This window comes from Nyctereutes procyonoides, unplaced genomic scaffold (genome assembly GCF_905146905.1).
Source record: "Nyctereutes procyonoides isolate TBG_1078 unplaced genomic scaffold, NYPRO_anot_genome, whole genome shotgun sequence".
Taxonomy (NCBI): Eukaryota; Metazoa; Chordata; class Mammalia; order Carnivora; family Canidae; genus Nyctereutes; species Nyctereutes procyonoides.
In genome coordinates, this window is record NW_026575119.1 from 5,467,576 (window position 1) to 5,484,519 (window position 16,944).

At 40.9% G+C, this 16,944-nt stretch overlaps 1 protein-coding gene across 1 annotated transcript in view; it reads right to left on the reverse strand.

Annotated features, from left to right (window-relative positions):
- Positions 1-848: 848 nt before the first annotated feature.
- Positions 849-16,944, reverse strand: part of MFAP3L (microfibril associated protein 3 like) — a 38,511-nt gene continuing 22,415 nt past the window's right edge. Inside the window, exon 3 of the mRNA XM_055334517.1 lies at positions 849-6,557. Coding sequence (XP_055190492.1) covers positions 5,626-6,557 — 932 coding nt within the window. The 3' untranslated portion in view covers positions 849-5,625. The remainder of the gene's footprint in view (positions 6,558-16,944) is intronic.

The following is a 16,944-nucleotide window of genomic DNA, read 5'->3' on the forward strand; positions in this document are numbered from 1 at the left end:
ACTGATTCATATTAATCCTTACATAGCTCCTTTGATTAAGGTCGATGACATTCCAAAACTTGCAAAAAAATTTGAGCAGCTCTTTGTTCTGGGTCTGAAAATATGTGCCAGTCAAAATAAGCTGGTTAGCACAAAACTTTCCTGTTTTCTCTTTCTTGATGACACAATTGTTAATTTTTCCATTAATGCCAGCATAATTCTCTTAGACTGTTTTTTGTTTGTTTTTTTGGGGGGTTTGCTTGGGAGAACTTGGGAATGGCTAGTTATATGTATAGTTTATTGGATAACTGTTATTTTGTGTGCCACCGTAGTCTACAGGAAATTACTTTCTGCCTTTTATATCTTGCTTTCCCATTTGGTAGTCCCCTTTCTTGTTTTGCTCACATGTCCCACATCTCATCTTGAGAGAGATTTAGCTTTAGAAGCTTACTGATTGCCAAAGGAACCTACTACTTAGCATGTTCCTAGATTTGGCCTGGGTTTGGTTGTCTAGGCGGTGTCTGGGCAGATCTATTACTCATACCTTCTGTGGAAACATGTTGAGCATGGGAGTTTCCTGATCTTTCTGGATTCTCTACAGAATGCTTGATGTTACATGTTAAAAATTATTTCTTGATATAGATAAAAATACATTGCTATAAGGTGTGTTAGGATGAAGTTAAGGTTACTGAATTTCGATAGATTTTGTAGTTTTATATACAAATTATTTCTTTTTTCCTTTTCTCCCGAGATATGTCGTGGATGCAAAAGGTAGGGAAAAGAATCGGTGACAGGTGTCCTATCATTGGAAGGAGTAAATCAGGCCACAGTTATGTGCCCTTTAGGAGGGACAGGACACATAATCCACACACCTGCGCAAATCCTTTATTAAAGCAACAATCAAAATACAGGATGGAGCACGTGGTTTTCTGTTTTGCTACTGTAACATCAACTTAAAAGTCATTTGTATATATCTTTAACGTATTTTTAAAAAGTGAACAATTGTAGTTCACAAAATAAACAATTTGACATTTCTGCCCGGATAACGTTTTTCATCTTATTTTCCAATTTTAACAAAGGACATTCAAAACTAGAGAGATAGCAAGCCAAACATAAGTGCAAGCAAGCATCTTCTTTGACCCTAACTCACTGTAAGCAGCTCTATGGTGTCCGACAGATACATTAGAAGGCTTCTGTTACTGGTTAAATAAACTGAATTTATGCCAGAATATTCTTAGAACTATTTGTTTTCTATTTTTACATTCTTTAAGAGCTTCACTTCTGATTGTGGTATTCTAAGGATTAGCTCCCTTAAAAATGATATCTCTAAAAAATTCTCAAAGATCATTATCACCCTCAGATGATACTTTCTTGTATAACAGACACACACTCAGTCCTTTGGAAAACATATTAAGCAATTCTGTTTTGATTTCCCCCCACACCATTGATTTGTTTAATCCAAACCTGATTAATCACTGTAGAAACTCTAAAAAAAAAGTCAGTAGGAAAATGAACTTTGTTATCTGCTGAGAGATTTTTAAATGAATAGGTGAATGTAAAAATGACTAGTGTCTTGAAGATATCAGGTGCTCAAAATATGTGTGTGAATATACAATGAGGTTTGGTAGGTTTAAAGAGTACCATAAATGAGTTTAAAAAGCAGGGGTAGAAACAGGGATTACACTTTTAAGGGAATGCCAAAAGGATCTGTGAAGAAGGGTACAGAATAGTAATGGAACTGCGCTGAGTATAAAATAGAGTATCTGAAAGATAAGCTAAACGCTCCATTTTCTTTCCACCTGAAACACTGAGAGGAAATCCCGTTTGCAGAATCATGGGGGGCTGCTATTACAAGACGTTTAGCACTGATCCAACACTGTATTTCAATCTGTGAATAAAAGGTGTCTGATTTGCCTTTCTAAAACTGTGTCTCCAGTGGCCGGGATGAGTGTTTCTATAATAGCTAAGCTGATCTATTTTGGCTGCACTACACGGAAAGGGTGCCTGCTCACAACATGCAAATACTCTTTGTGCCTTACATTTTCTTCATGTGCTGAAGAGCAGAGCAGGTCCTAGATCACCAATAAATAATAATCTAAGCATTAGACTTGAAACATATCATCAGTCTGTTAAATAATTTACATAGCCATAGCTCAATTCAGCCATAGCTCTTTTCATCAAACTGCTTTCTGATCTCACCTTTGCCCTTCAAAGGGACACTTAACATAGACTTCTGCAGTTAAAAATGAACCAAACAATAAAAAAGATGAAGGAAGGAGATTCCAGAATCCGTTGTGTGGGTTATCAGGCCTTTTTGCCTTACTTTTGAAAAGAGGAATGCTCATAAGCATCTGAGACAAACCATTCCAGATATAATGGCACAATAATGCTTGGAACGGGTGAGAACATTCAGATATTTTTAAAGCAGATTCTATCCATTATAGGTCATGTTTGGTTCCTAGAGATTTTAGTCAAGTATTAGTATTTCTTTTTGCAAAGTATGATATACAAAAAGATGATAACAGTAGATGTGCCCTAAAGATATGAAAATATAATATATAAAACAAAACCATTATAAATTACATAGATTTTCAGTATAAAATTTTTTTTCCATTTAGAATAAATACCGTCCAAGTTTACAGGTCATCTAAGTGAATTAAATATGCACACATATCTGAATCATTTTCAGAATTTCAAGAAAAGAAAGTTGCTGTAGATATGACTCAGAAACCAGAAACTGATATTGAGAATGACTACATAAGACCCACAGGAAATGGCTTGGGATTTAGTGTTAAGCTTTTAAACTGCCCAAAGGAGCCTGATGTGCATTCGTGCACACAAGCACACACACACATACAGCCATACTTTTATGAATTTCTATGAAGCTGGAGTTTATTTTGAAAAATCAGCTGAAAGTCACGAGGTCTTCTGCATTTTATATTCTAGGAGAGCCTTTCTTATTTCATAAAGAAGCTGTAAGATTGATAGGAAGAGCGCATAATTTCTGGAAGGAGAAATCTCCATTGTAAGCTGACCTCCTTTTAGGTTGGCTATTATTATATCAAGAGCTTTTTGATGCCTTAGAGGGGAAAAGTTTGGAAAACCTATATAATAATCTCCCCAGTCTTAAGAAGCTAAAACCAATCTGGAACATTCTTTGATCGCACATTTCTGCTCCTGCTTCGTAAAAAAATCTGACTTTACATTTTTTAAATCCCTAATCAATGTCTAGATGGAATTGATGCCTTCTTCTGTAATTTCCATGCAGAAATCTGCACATGGGTTTGGGTGGAATGAGAATTGAACACAATGGGGAAAAGTTCGCACAATATCGTAAAATGAGCTTAAATCTCTGTTATTGTTTTGGCCATATAGATCCATACTAGGAATTTGCTGATCTCCATAGTGAGTGGAAAATGTTTATATTCTGAGAAGTGGAGATAAAACTCTTCTGCAACCTGAATACCTAAAATCCTGGTCCAGAGAGCCCATATAGAAGTCATGGTTTCTCCTGACTGCCATACTACTACTTGCTTTATGTAACCACCTGAGACACTTCTAACTAGATGCCAGCAGTTCATTCTGGCCAAGTGATGTCTGACCAAACTCCATGTCTTGTTAGATTGCCTCTCACACTAGTTATCTATGAATAAAGAGGCCTGTCAGGCCACCCTTAAAGGCAAACCCACTGCTTTCAGGCTGCAGAGCCCGATACATTTGTGGTAAAATTTGGACAGCAAAAGCAACCAATCTCCTGTATCCATTTTTGCTTCCAATGTTGTCTGTCTCTTGCAGTGGGGCCATCTTGGGAGATTACAAACTTTCCATAAAGCAGTAAATGTCTGAGTTGGTAGGATCTTGTGACTCTTCAAGTACAACCCCCATATCGTGCAGATGAAAAAGATGTAACCTCCAATGTCCTGACCCCAACACCTGATATAGCCACGACCCTTACAACCACTTTAAGTTTACTCCCCCTGCTTCTAAGTGAAAATGAAATACCACTAATTCTCACCATTAGATTAAATTTCAATTATAGAAGTGGTCTTAATAATGTTTTGGGAAAGAAGATCCACAACTTGCTTAAAATGCTAGGATTATTTGAAATTGATCCTCTTTGGATAAGTAATGCAGCATAAGAAAATGTGAGCTGAATCCAGAGAGACAAGTGAAAATCTGTTAAGTAACTGGACAGAGAGAAAGCATGATGATATCAGTTTGGCTCTGTGAGAGAGTGAGACTCTTTAGATGGTGCTCAGAGTCCATCTAGTCTGTCTCCTCTGACAAATAAGGAAACCGACACCCAGACCTGCCCAAAGCCAGGCATTGGTCATTGGCACAGTTGGGTAACGTGTTGGGCTTTGCATAGACTGACTTCTGTCTTCTTTCCAAAACATCATTCAGCCTCGCATCTAACTGCTTTCCTGTGAGGCTAAAAGATGATTCCACAATCTGGCATGAAATTTGATGACACAGTTCCCCATGCCATTTTTCTAACCCCTCAGTCTCCCCTTCAAGACCAATGGTTAGCTTTGTAGTTCACAACAGTGGACCTGGTTATAGGGCTTCACAGATCTTTATTTTGCTGACCCAAATCCAGTGTTTGAATCACCCAATGGCATATGGCCCTGCAAAGCTCTTCTGGGAAGCCAATATTCTACAACCCACAGGGATTCATCAAATGCCTCTGTCTTCAGAAGCAATACATTTTCCACATTAAGAATCAGTTTGTTTGTAGGATGATGTTACTTAAACATAAAAAGAGCGGTTTTCATGGGTAATATCGGTATATTCAACCTTTTACAGTCTCCCTCCATACTTCAGTTGGGCTCATCAAAAGCCTCTCAGAATTGGACAGGTAAACACATTTTTATTTGGCTATTAAAGTGCTATTTCTGGGCAAAGGTTTTCTCAGTTTCACAATAGCAGCTTCATTGGAAACAAACAAACAAAAAAGTGATGTATGAACATAAGCCTGAGAAGTGACAAAAATAATGAGCCTAGTAAGTACTCTGGAACATTACAACTGACTTGTGGATATGAGCCCCAGTACTGGTGACTGATACCAAAGCCTCTGAGGTACACATTCTAGGGGGAAATAAGGACAAAGTGGCTATAAGGACTAAACCAAAGAGCAATTAGTATTAACATAACAACAACTACTACATTATAAAGGAACAGTGACAGGAATAAAAACTGAGAAGAAAGTGCAACAAACCCATGTACGTGCATTTGCTATTATAGCAGACCTATAGTTGTTGTTTTTTTTTTTGCAATGCAGTGTGCATTGGACAGGGAGGGCTCTTGAGCTCAGAATATCTTACGGTAATATTCTCTTTGCCGAAAGGGCATCACCCATTAAGATGTTTGGCAGAGAAGAGCCTCTAAAATTCGTATCATGTGGACAGACACCTTCTGCCCAGTATTATCAGTTCTGCACGCTGATGTTTCTCACATCCTTTCCTACTGGGGAAGTTCCAGGCTTATAATAAACTGCACTCAGGTGTTTCCCCTTTGAAAATGGCATCACTCCTACCTAAGGGATCAGAGTCTCCTGGTAAGGCTTAGCGGCAAGTGCGAACTACATCTGCACTACAAGGAGCAGCCCCTGATTTTCATGATATGCATAGCTTTTCATAGTTGATATTAGACATGGCTTTCATAAATAATGCAGGTGTTTCTGTCATGTGCCACTGCTGGCTCTGGAGTTTCCAGGTGAGCTGGTGGCAGAACTCTATCTAGTACCTCAACAGGTGTTGGCTCTTCAGATGTTAGCTCTGTGGATGTTATATCTGTAGAAGGTTCTGCAGTTTCTGGGGAATGTTCAGCAGACGGTTCTGTCTCCTCTTCGTCTTTGACCTCAAATTGTACAGCTTCCTGGTCACCCATGTGATCTTTTTTGGACTGTGGGTGAACAGACACCTTGATGGCGATTTGCTGGGGCTGCTCATGCAGTGATGAGGCATCCGAGTCCGCGGTGGGTGAGTCACTTCTTTTCAGGGAGTTTGGGATCGTGTAAACCTCATCCCTGTCGGAAGCCTCCTGGCCTTCTGGAGTATGCCGCACAAAATTCTGCCCCTGCTCCTCAAGTCCAACTACTTCCATGATTTCCTCCATGATAGTCCTACAGTTCATGATGAGTGGAGGCAGAGGCACACTCCTGGCAAGCTCTTCAATATAGCGGGCAAACTCCATGGTTTTGAACTGGGTGACTTTGGCAAGCTCTAGAGTTTTGGCTGAGGTGATGATGGGGATCCGCTTGGCAATCTCAAATGCCTTCTGCAGCTTCTCTGCACCTTCTGTCCTAAAGAATTCATTGATGGCTTTCTCAGTCTTCTTCAGGTGGCTGCTCATCATGCACAGGCGGGTGATATTGAGGATCATGACAACGGTGAAGGCCACAAGGCAGACGACCATGTAGTAGACGCCCATGTCTCCAGAGGTAAAGATGACTCTCAGGGTCACTGTGTTGTTCACAGTGCCATGGACGTTAGAAGCAACACATGTATATTTACCTCGGTCTGAAAAAGACACCTTGGTGATGTTCAGGAGGCCACTGTCGTGCATCTGCCATTTTCCTGTTGGAAGGAAGAGTGGAGAATTCAACCAAGAACATACAGCTCCCATCAAAGTGTCTACAAAATCTCACGTTACTAAAAACATCTATTACTGCTACTACTACCACCAAGGATAATGACAATGAATACTTACTGTGTGCCAGACAGTGACACATACTAACTTATTTGATCGTCACAACAACTCTGCAAGGTAGGTACTGATACCAGCTCTGTTTTACAGGATGAAGAAACTAAGGCACAGTTGGATTAGACCACCTTCCCAAGGTCACTAGTTTGGAAGTAGTAGAGCAAAAAGATGAACTCAAGCTAAAAAGGCTACACTCTTAAAGCCATAAACCATACTACATAATTCTGCAGCCTTGTGAAAAATAGGAAAAATAAACGATCTGGAAAATATTGTGTTCTTATTAAAGAATTCCATAAACATAGTGTCTGGTTTTCTAACCTGCCTGGGAGCATGACTCTGTTGAATACATGTTCATTGGGGAGATTAATGCTTCTCAGAAAGTATTTCAGGATCAATGTAAAATATGGAGTAAGGCAGTTAAATTATAATTGTTTACCTGGGTTTCTCCTATTTGAGGTTGGAGTTATCTCTGTATAACCTCAGTTAATTAAAACATTAGATGTCATTAATTTTGAGAACTTATAATGAACTGTTTATAGTACTTAAAAGTTACAAGCTAACAATGTGAACATTCAGAGGCTGGGTATGAATTACCATCAATTTGCTTTAGCCTTGCAAATAAATTATAGATCCATCAAGTTGAAAGGAAGCTTCACATAATAGAGAATGCTTGTTGATAAGTGCAGTTCTTATTTCCCTCCCTGGCCTGGAAAGGATCTAGTGTTGCTCTGGCAATGAGGTTCTAAATCAGGAGAAGCTCTTTAGTTGGGATTGATTCTTAGTCTGTCTGTATACGCACAGGTCAGAAGACCCCTGGGGAACATGGTAAAACATTTGGCTTCCAGGTCTTGTGTCTGAGCCTTTCTGAAATCCTACTACCACCCTACATTGTCCTACAGGGAAAGAAGGGGTCCAGATCAGGCCTCTTGGGAGTTCTGAGGAGCAGGCAGGCAGATATTTCTCCATAAAAGCACTCCAGTTCCCTAAGCCATCTACAGGAACCTTCCTAAGAGATGGGGCAATGTAACATTTAGTTTTCCTTTTAAGTATCTATTATTGACTTGTATTTTTTTCTTGTTTCTTCCCCTCTGGCAGTGACTTTTCATTCTATTTAAAGTCTGATATTTCCCCAAAGCAACAAGCAATGTGTCTCCTCCCCATTTTTTTTTTTTTTAACTTGTGAGCACCTAAATGACTCCTATCTCAAGGAACTATGGAATGAGGCAACAGAGGGCCTTCTTTTTTTCTAGCATCTTCTGCTCCAAGGAACCTTCTTAAGAAAGCTACATGAAGTAATGAGGTATCTTCCAAGGGCCTACAGTTCCTCCTACTTGCTAGCCACGCTGGATCTGGCAGGATGCCTCTTGTAGATGCCATCCTATTACTTTGCTTTCTCAAAGAACATCTGTGAAGAGTGGTTCCTGGTGTCCCAGAGTAACCCTTTTCTAACAATTCAGCCAGTGTATTCTCCCTAGGAGTAGAAAGCACTGGTTTGGAAAATCTAGTGAATTTTCAGTTACTTGTGAATGTTTCCTAACAGACAAACCTAAGTACCCAGTCTGTGGCATCTCTTGTTCAGATTGGGCAGGGACAAGCCTTCTACCCCTTTTGTTCCCTGAACATGGATTTAGATATTTCAGCTGCAGATCAATCCAAGTATGGAAATAATCTGAGGCAAGGGAAATTATCCATTCATTTTCTTAAAATTTGCATGTTTCATAAAAGTGGACACCAATAGGCACAGGAAAAAGAATCTAGTTGATTGGAAGCTTATAATGGATATGGAAGGTATATGGTTCCAGACTTACAGACTATACTTGTAGTAGTTTCTCAAATTTACCTTTCTTCTTTTGTTGGAAAATAAAATAGGTAGGGACACCTGGTGGCTCAGGCAGTTAAGTGTCTGCCTTTGGCTCAGGTTGTGATCCTGGAGTTCCAGTTCCAGATCAAGTCTCACATGGGGGAAATCCCTGCTCAGCGGGGAGTCTGCGGCTCCCTCTGCTCCTCACCCTGCTTGTGCTCTGTCTCTCTCAAATAAAGAAAATCTTAAAAAGAAAATATAATAGAGAATAGGATGGGAGAGGGTGAGGTATGGGGAATAATTAGGGTCAAATTGTCACCTCCTAACAACCCATGGCCTGTTATGGAGGAATTACCTCCAAAGTAGTCTGAACCTGGGTATAGGAGATGAAAAGCAGAAAAGAACAGCAAACTATTAAGGCAGGCATCCGATGGTACTATAAACAGCTTTTTCCTCATACTGAATAATTTCAGTGATAATTGTATTTTAATTGTTATGGGTCACAAAGCAAGTCTTTGGTAGCCAATACACACACACACAAACACACACACACACACACACACACACACCCATACTAAGACTGTATAATTTCCTCTCAATCTCAGTTTGACTTTTGATTAGTGAAAAATAAAGATTTCTGCATGTTCTATTACCATTTGCAGCCCTGAAAATAAGGAAGATGGCACAAATTGCACTGGGAGGGTCCTCCCACATCTTTGGGCCCAGTCTCACAAAGAATCTCCATATGTAACCCAGCAGCTGGGATCATCTTGAGAAAATTTTCTATGCTGCACATTGCCATTCACCTCAGGCTATAAATCCTTGCCTAGAGACTCATTCTGGAAGGGTCCTTTGACTTTAACTTTAGTTAAAGAAACAAATATAACCCACAATGCCTGTCACTCGAAGCCATCAGTGCTATACATATAGTGGGTATACAGGGCCGTTCTCGATGTTAATTGAGTGGGAATGTCAAAGTTATGTGTTGAATTTTCATTAAGCTGCATCACTTCAGCACAAATAAAACCCTAAAATGTCAGCAGCTGATGCCAAGTCAGTTCTACATGCGATGACTTTGGAGGAAAGAAAGAGGCGAATGTTTAACCATGACTTTCTGAATATATTACCAAAGATGACGTGTAAAATGTTTCTCCAACGCCCCTGATGGTGATTCGTTCATTCACATCCTGTGTCTTGCTCAGAGCATAGCTCTCCCCTGGGAAACCCCTTCTCCCACTTCCTCTGGTCCCACTGTGGTCCTGGTGACCCTCACCCGAAGGCTTCATGCTAAAGTACTGCCACACGCGGTAGAAGGGCTGCTAGAGTCTATGCTACTGGAGACCAGAGTTTGCCCAGGAATCTGTCACAGTCTCCCCAAGAAACTCCAGGCACGTGAAAATCTCCCATGTGTGAACAGAAGTAGTGTGGTGACAATCTCTCCTTTGCAAAGAAAAAGCTAACAGATGTTATTTCGTAGCTGTGTTGCTGTGTATATTATGCTGCACACACACAAAAAAAACTTGACATTTTTAGAAGGGCAGTGATCTTTTTAAATTTTGTTCACGCATTTAGTCAACAAATATTATTGAGCAAATTGCATTTGCACCAAGTTCCACTCTAGACTATGCAAATACAAAGATGAGTAAGACAAGATCCCCAACTGAGAAAACCATCCAGCCCAAGGAGGGACACAGATTGCTACAAACAACTGTGGATCACTTGGCAAGTGCGTTGGCCCAGGGCAGTGGGGTGGAGCACCAGCTTCTTAGAGAGGTGTGGGGTACTAGGCCAGGATGAGGGCAGGCTGGGTGGTGCAGGCAGGGAGGGGATGCCGGGAGTGTATGAGCAAAAGAGGGAAGCTGTGCTGCTCCAGCTGACAAACCATGTATAACACCAAGAAGGGCTAGGGTAGAAACAGGGCTGAAGGAATGCAGGGTCAGAATGTTCAAGAGCTTCATATTTATCCTGTGGGAGAATGATAAACCCTCATCCTGCAGGACTACTTTTCCCTTGACAAGCTGGCCTTATTTCATTTCTTAGAGCTGCCACAGGGCCTTGCCACATGTTTTCCTCAGCCTGGAAAGCTCTCCTCCCTCCCCACTCCAAGCCCTTACCTCACACATTCTTAGTCCAGTTTAGACTCCACCTCACATCTCATCGTATTCCCTGAGAAAGCCTTCTCCCTCTGATTAAACCAGTGAAGACAATCAGACCAGAAGCGGATGCCAGTAGGCATGGGAATTTTAAAAATAAGGAAGACATTTCAAAGCAGGGAAAGAAAAAGAAAATAAAGTTACACTCCTATTTTATATGATAGGTAAAAATAAATTCCATGTATTCTGAAGATCTAAGTGTAAATTAAAAGTATAAAACTAATAGAGGATATAAAAGCATTTTTATAAACTGTGGATAGGAGGGACTTTTTAAGCATTTCAAGAATCCCAGAAACTATAAAGGAAAACTGATGGAATTCAAAGAGATTAATTTTAAAAAACATAATTTTTTAGACTTTCAGAATGCCAGAAAAAGCGGGAAGGCACCGATTAGACATGACGTTGCTGAGAGAATGGAGAAAGGATGCTCACACACTGCAGGTGGGAGTGGGCCTGGTAAAACCTTTGGGAGGTTGATATGGAGGCATCTGTCAAAATTCAAACTGAATGTGATCTGTGATCCACTTTTAGATTTCTTGATATTCTTCAAATCAGATAAGCCAAAATTGACTGGAAAAATATTAATGAATGTAAGAAAATCAACAATGAATGTAACAAAAAAAATTCTCCTTTTCATGATAGTTTTTCTTCCAGGGATATAGTTCCAGAGCTTTCCTCTCCTGTCAACATTCTCTGGGAGAAGCCGTAACCTCAGTCCCAAGACAGAAGGATGGGTGACCTGGTACCATGGTGCTCACTGTGGGGTACACGCACACAAACACGGGGGAAGTCGCTCCAGAAAGCACAATGTCTTGTCAGTAGGATGGTGTCAGTCAGGTAGATCATCCAGTAATGAAAGAAGATCAATGGCATCACATGGCTATAGTCAACCTGCAGGATTACTGTGGCTCAGAGTCTAGCCACTGAATGGCACCAGATCAGAGCTATAGCTCACGCAAACAACTTCTAACCAAATTATTGCTGTGGAGAAATGAGCAGCATCGATACCTCCTGGGTCTAAAGGACCATAAAACAAGTGAGAGCACAACTTAAAAGATACTGTAATTACAGCTTCCTTCAAACATCATGTCCACTACAACCCTAAATTTCTCCAGCTTTTCCTGAAGATCATGGAGCATTTGACATTAACAATTAATGCCCAAATACTAAGTTCTTAGAATTTTCCCTCAATTACTTATTAGGCGATAAGGATTTCTTTTTCTTTGGAGATATCTTTCTGTGAATGTGCAAACAAGCTGATATATGGCTTGTCTATCTCTCCAATAAGTAGTATGAAAAGATTAAAAGTCTGTTCACAATCCCATTTAGATACGTAGGTTCTTGAGCCTTACATGCCCATGCCTTTTAGGAGGAGGGTTCAACTGGCCAAAATAAGTAGGCTACTTTCTTGAAACCAAGTTTAAACATTTTTATGCGGGAAGAGTTCCAATTAGTGTTTATGCAAACATAAATGGGAGGATGAGGTTCACTTGAAGGAGTATCACATTGAATTGACATTCAATAGGAAAAAAATGCCCGTGTGTGTAGTTGTCTATAAACATGGCACTCCTTTTCCAATATGTGAAATATAGACCACTGAAGAAAAAGGATCCATGCCTTTTTTACAAAACATAATTGAAAACAAATTTAGCACTGCATGGCTGCACCTGTTCCAGGGCTTCTGCAGTAGATGACAGCTCCTTAAAGCTACTGCAAAGACTCTGGTCATAACATTGCAGGCTGCAAGTGCTCTTGTGCCCTCCCTTACCCCCCGCCAACCTTCTGCCCCAGTCCTCCCAAGAGACCTCTTCAGAGTGTACTAGGGCAGCTCTAACAAGCTATTTCCTACATCATGTGGAGCAAAGGTAGCCTGGGATAATACGGGCTTAGCTCAGCTTTTGGTGCAGGAAGGTGGGGGTGGAAGGCTATGCTGTTCACAGCCTCCAGTTACACTCTGCTTAACGGTATAAATAATATCTGAAAAGAAGCTACTGTCTTTTCATTTCCTGGCAAAGGAAACATCTGACCCTCTAGCTAATTTGATCAGGTGATCCTATTTTTTAAAAAAGTGCCAAGCATGTAATTCCACAGAGGCTAGCAATGGTCTTTTCTGAGAAGAGCTACAGGTGGTTTTCCAAGACAAGAGCGCCCTTCGCTGGGTTCATATAAATAACTTCCATCTGGGGAATCTCAGCTGTCATCTTTATCTGAGATGGATCTGGAAGGGTCTTTTCACAGCTAAGACTAGAGCACTCTGAACTCATATCCCAAATGGAGCACACCTCATTAAAGAAAAACAATCAATGGTGGGTAGTTATCAGCTTGGCTCTTGATATGGCTCAGTGAACCAAAATAAATTAAATTAAACCACGTTTATGGGGAAATATAGAAGGTTCAAACAACTGACCTGAAGATCTACTTTGGAATGCTTCTTTGAGTTAGATCAGGGTTTCCCAACTTTGACACCCCTGACATTTTATGCCGAATAATTCTTTGTAGGGGGTCTATCCTGTGCACCGTAGGGTGCTTAGCAGCATTTCTTCCTTCTGCCCACCAGATGCCAGTAGCACAATTCCCACCTGCCTTTCCCTCCTCCCAGTTATGACAACTGAAAAATATCTCCAGACTTAGCCAAATGGCCTCTGGTGGAAAACAGACCGACCCACTGAGATCTACTCAGTTACACAAATATAAAGTTTATCTTGTGTATGCTAGCTATGCTTAGTAATTGCCACATATAGTGCCTTTTCAGAGATAGAAGCATATTGGATATCAGTGGGCCCTTTGTACCCAAGAGCAATGTTGGGGCAGGGGCAAGCCTCTGATGCAGAAGAGGCTTCCAAACCTGCTGTCAGAGCAGGAACAACATGGTCTTGAAATTTCAAATAAATTTTAAGGGATATAAAAGTTCTTATATCAATTAAAAGCTTTTAAGGTTGAGAAACTGAGCTAGAGAATAAGAAATTACCCTGAAACTTACTTCCTGTCTTTTCAAAACACACTGGATTCTGACATAGGGATTTAAGCACTTGGAATCTGTGACTGTGATGACACAGGACAGTATTACAGGTAACAGTAACAGCAGCTGCCATTTATGGACAGCTTGGTATGTTCCAGGTGACTATCCAAAACATCTCATACACAGTGGTTTATTCAAGACTCTCAGTCCCACCTGCTAGTGAAAAAGGATTGTCTCTATTTTACAGACATGAAAACTGTGGCTCAGGGAAGTTGATGCACTTACTCAAAGAAAAGACTCTTGTGTGGTTCTTCTGAATGCCCCACAATGCTGATCTTAGAGGCAAAGGATAATTTACATTGAATGTGGGAACTGACCTTCTCATGCAGGCAGTAAGTGGAGAGGTCATAAGCTACGGTCTGAGAACTGGGCTGGCACAGTGTGTTGTCCCTTGCAGAAGTACTTAATAAGCATTTCATCGTCTATTCAAAAAATTTGAAAACTGGAGGTAAAAACAATGCAGTGATGTGAAGTAAATGCAAAATTTAAAGCCATGAACCCCACAAAGCTTCAGTAGCAGTAGTGATTAATTGTGAACTTTGTGCGGTCCAGTTTACTCTGTGCGTGTTTACTTTGAAAGACCATTCATAATCATTTTTGGTGAAAAAATGCTGCAAGGGTATAGAGAACAAACCCACAGAAAAATCCCAAATCTAAACTTGAAGAATTGCAAATGTAATTGCTCACAAGACAGACATGTTTACCAAGGCCTGTGCCAGCTAACTTTCTTGAAATTCTTGTTATTTATCATCTGATAAAGGTGCTAATGTGCATTTGAATGGCTTAAAGTCAGAGCAAGAAGACATGGCAAAAATACACTGGCTAATTCATACCTGAAATAACTGGTACTTTTTTCAGAATACTTTCTGACAACTATATATTTCTACTCACCTCTCACAAAAGAAAAATTGAAAACAGTGCAGTTTGTGGCCATTTGTGGTTATGCATGTTACTTGAATTCTGAGTTATTTCTGTAATGTGGTTGATGGACCACCCCAAACACATCCTTTGGTGAACTACAAAAAAAAAAAAACAAAGCCCTTCTCCAGAAATAGATTATGCGTTAGCCTCTCCTGATCCTGTGGACTTGAAGTAACAAGCACCAAGGAAGCAAAGCAAAGCAGCTGCTGCTCCTGTCCGAGACAGGAAATAGCCCCATTCTTTCTAGGACTGCCAGTACTGGAATGAATAATAGCGATCTCACTTTTTCAGCATAACCAAGCAATGAAATTGTTCCTTTCCATGTTAATCACACAGTAAACAGTGTTGTGCTCCTGGAGAAAGTGACCGGACGATTCTGATAATGTGTGTGCGTGCCATGTATACACATGGCAGTACACATTCTAACACTGTGACTGGGATGTGGGTGGTCATCATGCATTTTCCATCCAGGAAGGCTTCTCTCATTTGCTCAGTCTGGGTTAGATGCTCTTCAACATTCTTCACCTAGAAGACCCAAAGAATGAGCAGATGCTGATCTGACACAGAGGGAAGGTAAACACTAGCTGGGCCACACTGGTTGTACAATATACTCTCTATTCACCTGGTTCCTCATCTGTATATATTACGATTAGTAATATCTACCCATCATGCTTATGGTAAGAATTAGAAATAACATCTGCAACTTGGTCCGGGGGCTTACTCAATGGTAGGCATTGTGAATGAAAATTACATTGATGTTGTTAGTAGTCTTCTATATCTAGGTAATGTTTCCGGGGTATTAGCACCATTTCTCACACTGTATTCAATTACCTCTTTGCTGAGTTATAAATGAAACATGGCTCCATTTAAACTTCTAGGCTGTCAACCTAAAAATTGAAAGTTTTGTCTATGGTTTTAATATGGGCATTTTTTTCCCATCAGAAAGGAAGAGTTAAAGACTTATGTGTCCTCTAATAGGCCATGTGAGAGCTAAAATTCTATTTCATGACCAGGAGTCTCATTTCTGCTATTTCTTATGTCTTGCTAGGTTGTTAGGCACAGTGTTTTGTGTATTACCCTGTGTTACGTATGTTCTGAGATTACTATTATTATGCATCATAACACAAAAGCTGAGATAGAACATCAAGTACCAGTATCATGAGTTCTTTTTAAAAATCTGCAGTGCATCTTTCTTATGAGATTTAAAAACAGCTAACTGACTTAGCAAGACTGCTGGCAGCACACATGACGCAAGCGCTGGGTTCTGATGGAGCAGTTGTCTGCGCCAAAGGCTCTCAGTGGCCACTCCTGGTTCCAGAGTCCTGGGGTAGGCTGCTACGTTAGGGCCACCCAAGCACCCGCAGAACAAAAGGAAATTGAGCCATGGGGCTTCCATCTAGTCCAGCCTCCCAGGACACAGACAGAGATGGCAAGGTGCAGGCTGTGCTTGCCAGACTGAGTTAACAGTTATAAGGACCATTTCAAAGGAGGCGATGCGTGATCTCTTTGAAGCAAAAAGGTGGGACTTCAGGACTGCACTTAAAATGTTGTGCCTGACATGCAGGCCCCTGCACCGCATGGCTCCCACAGTCCTCCTCCTCTCTAGAATTCTAGTTCAGTGCCGCAGCCCCAGGTCCTCCATATTGGGCATGACCTGGGCTTCACTGTCCATGTGAAAGGTAGGTTCAGGTCTGGAGTCCATGCTCCCCTGACTTCAGGTACCTTGTTATTCCTTGCAGTGGCCCAGGCTACAGAAAGATCTGATGAAGCACAGGCACTTGAGAGTCTATGTTACCATGGTTACCGCCCCCTTCACAAGTGTGCTATCACTTCCTTTAGACTTGTAGTCTGGGAGGAAGGAACGGGAGGAATGGAAACCAACTATGGGCTAGGGGTGGTAGTGGCCTCATCTTACTGCCAGTAGTGAAGGTTCTAGTCACTGCCACTTAACAGTAGGATCTCAGGGAAAATGTGGGTAAGAGAGGGATCTGGATGATGTTGTCTCTAAGTCCCTTCCAATTAAACATTCTATGGCCCCGTAATCGTACTTGGTCGGAAAAGAGTTCCACTCTCCTAGGTTAAACTGACAGGCACACATAGGATACGTAATTTACAGTATTTTCATTGAAGGGAAGAGGCTTTGTCATATTGCACAACCTTGAATGGTTAACCAAAAACAATGTAATAAGAGCACTACAAGGAACCCCACATCCCAGGCAGCTGGACTGCCAGCGGCCTTAACTATGAGGAACACAGCTGTGAGCCAGAAGCATGTAATTGCAAGAAAACTCCACTTGCTCAGCTCTTGGACAAGACATAAGGCATTAGCCTCTACTCTTTTTCAGAGTTAAAAAAGATGAAATGAG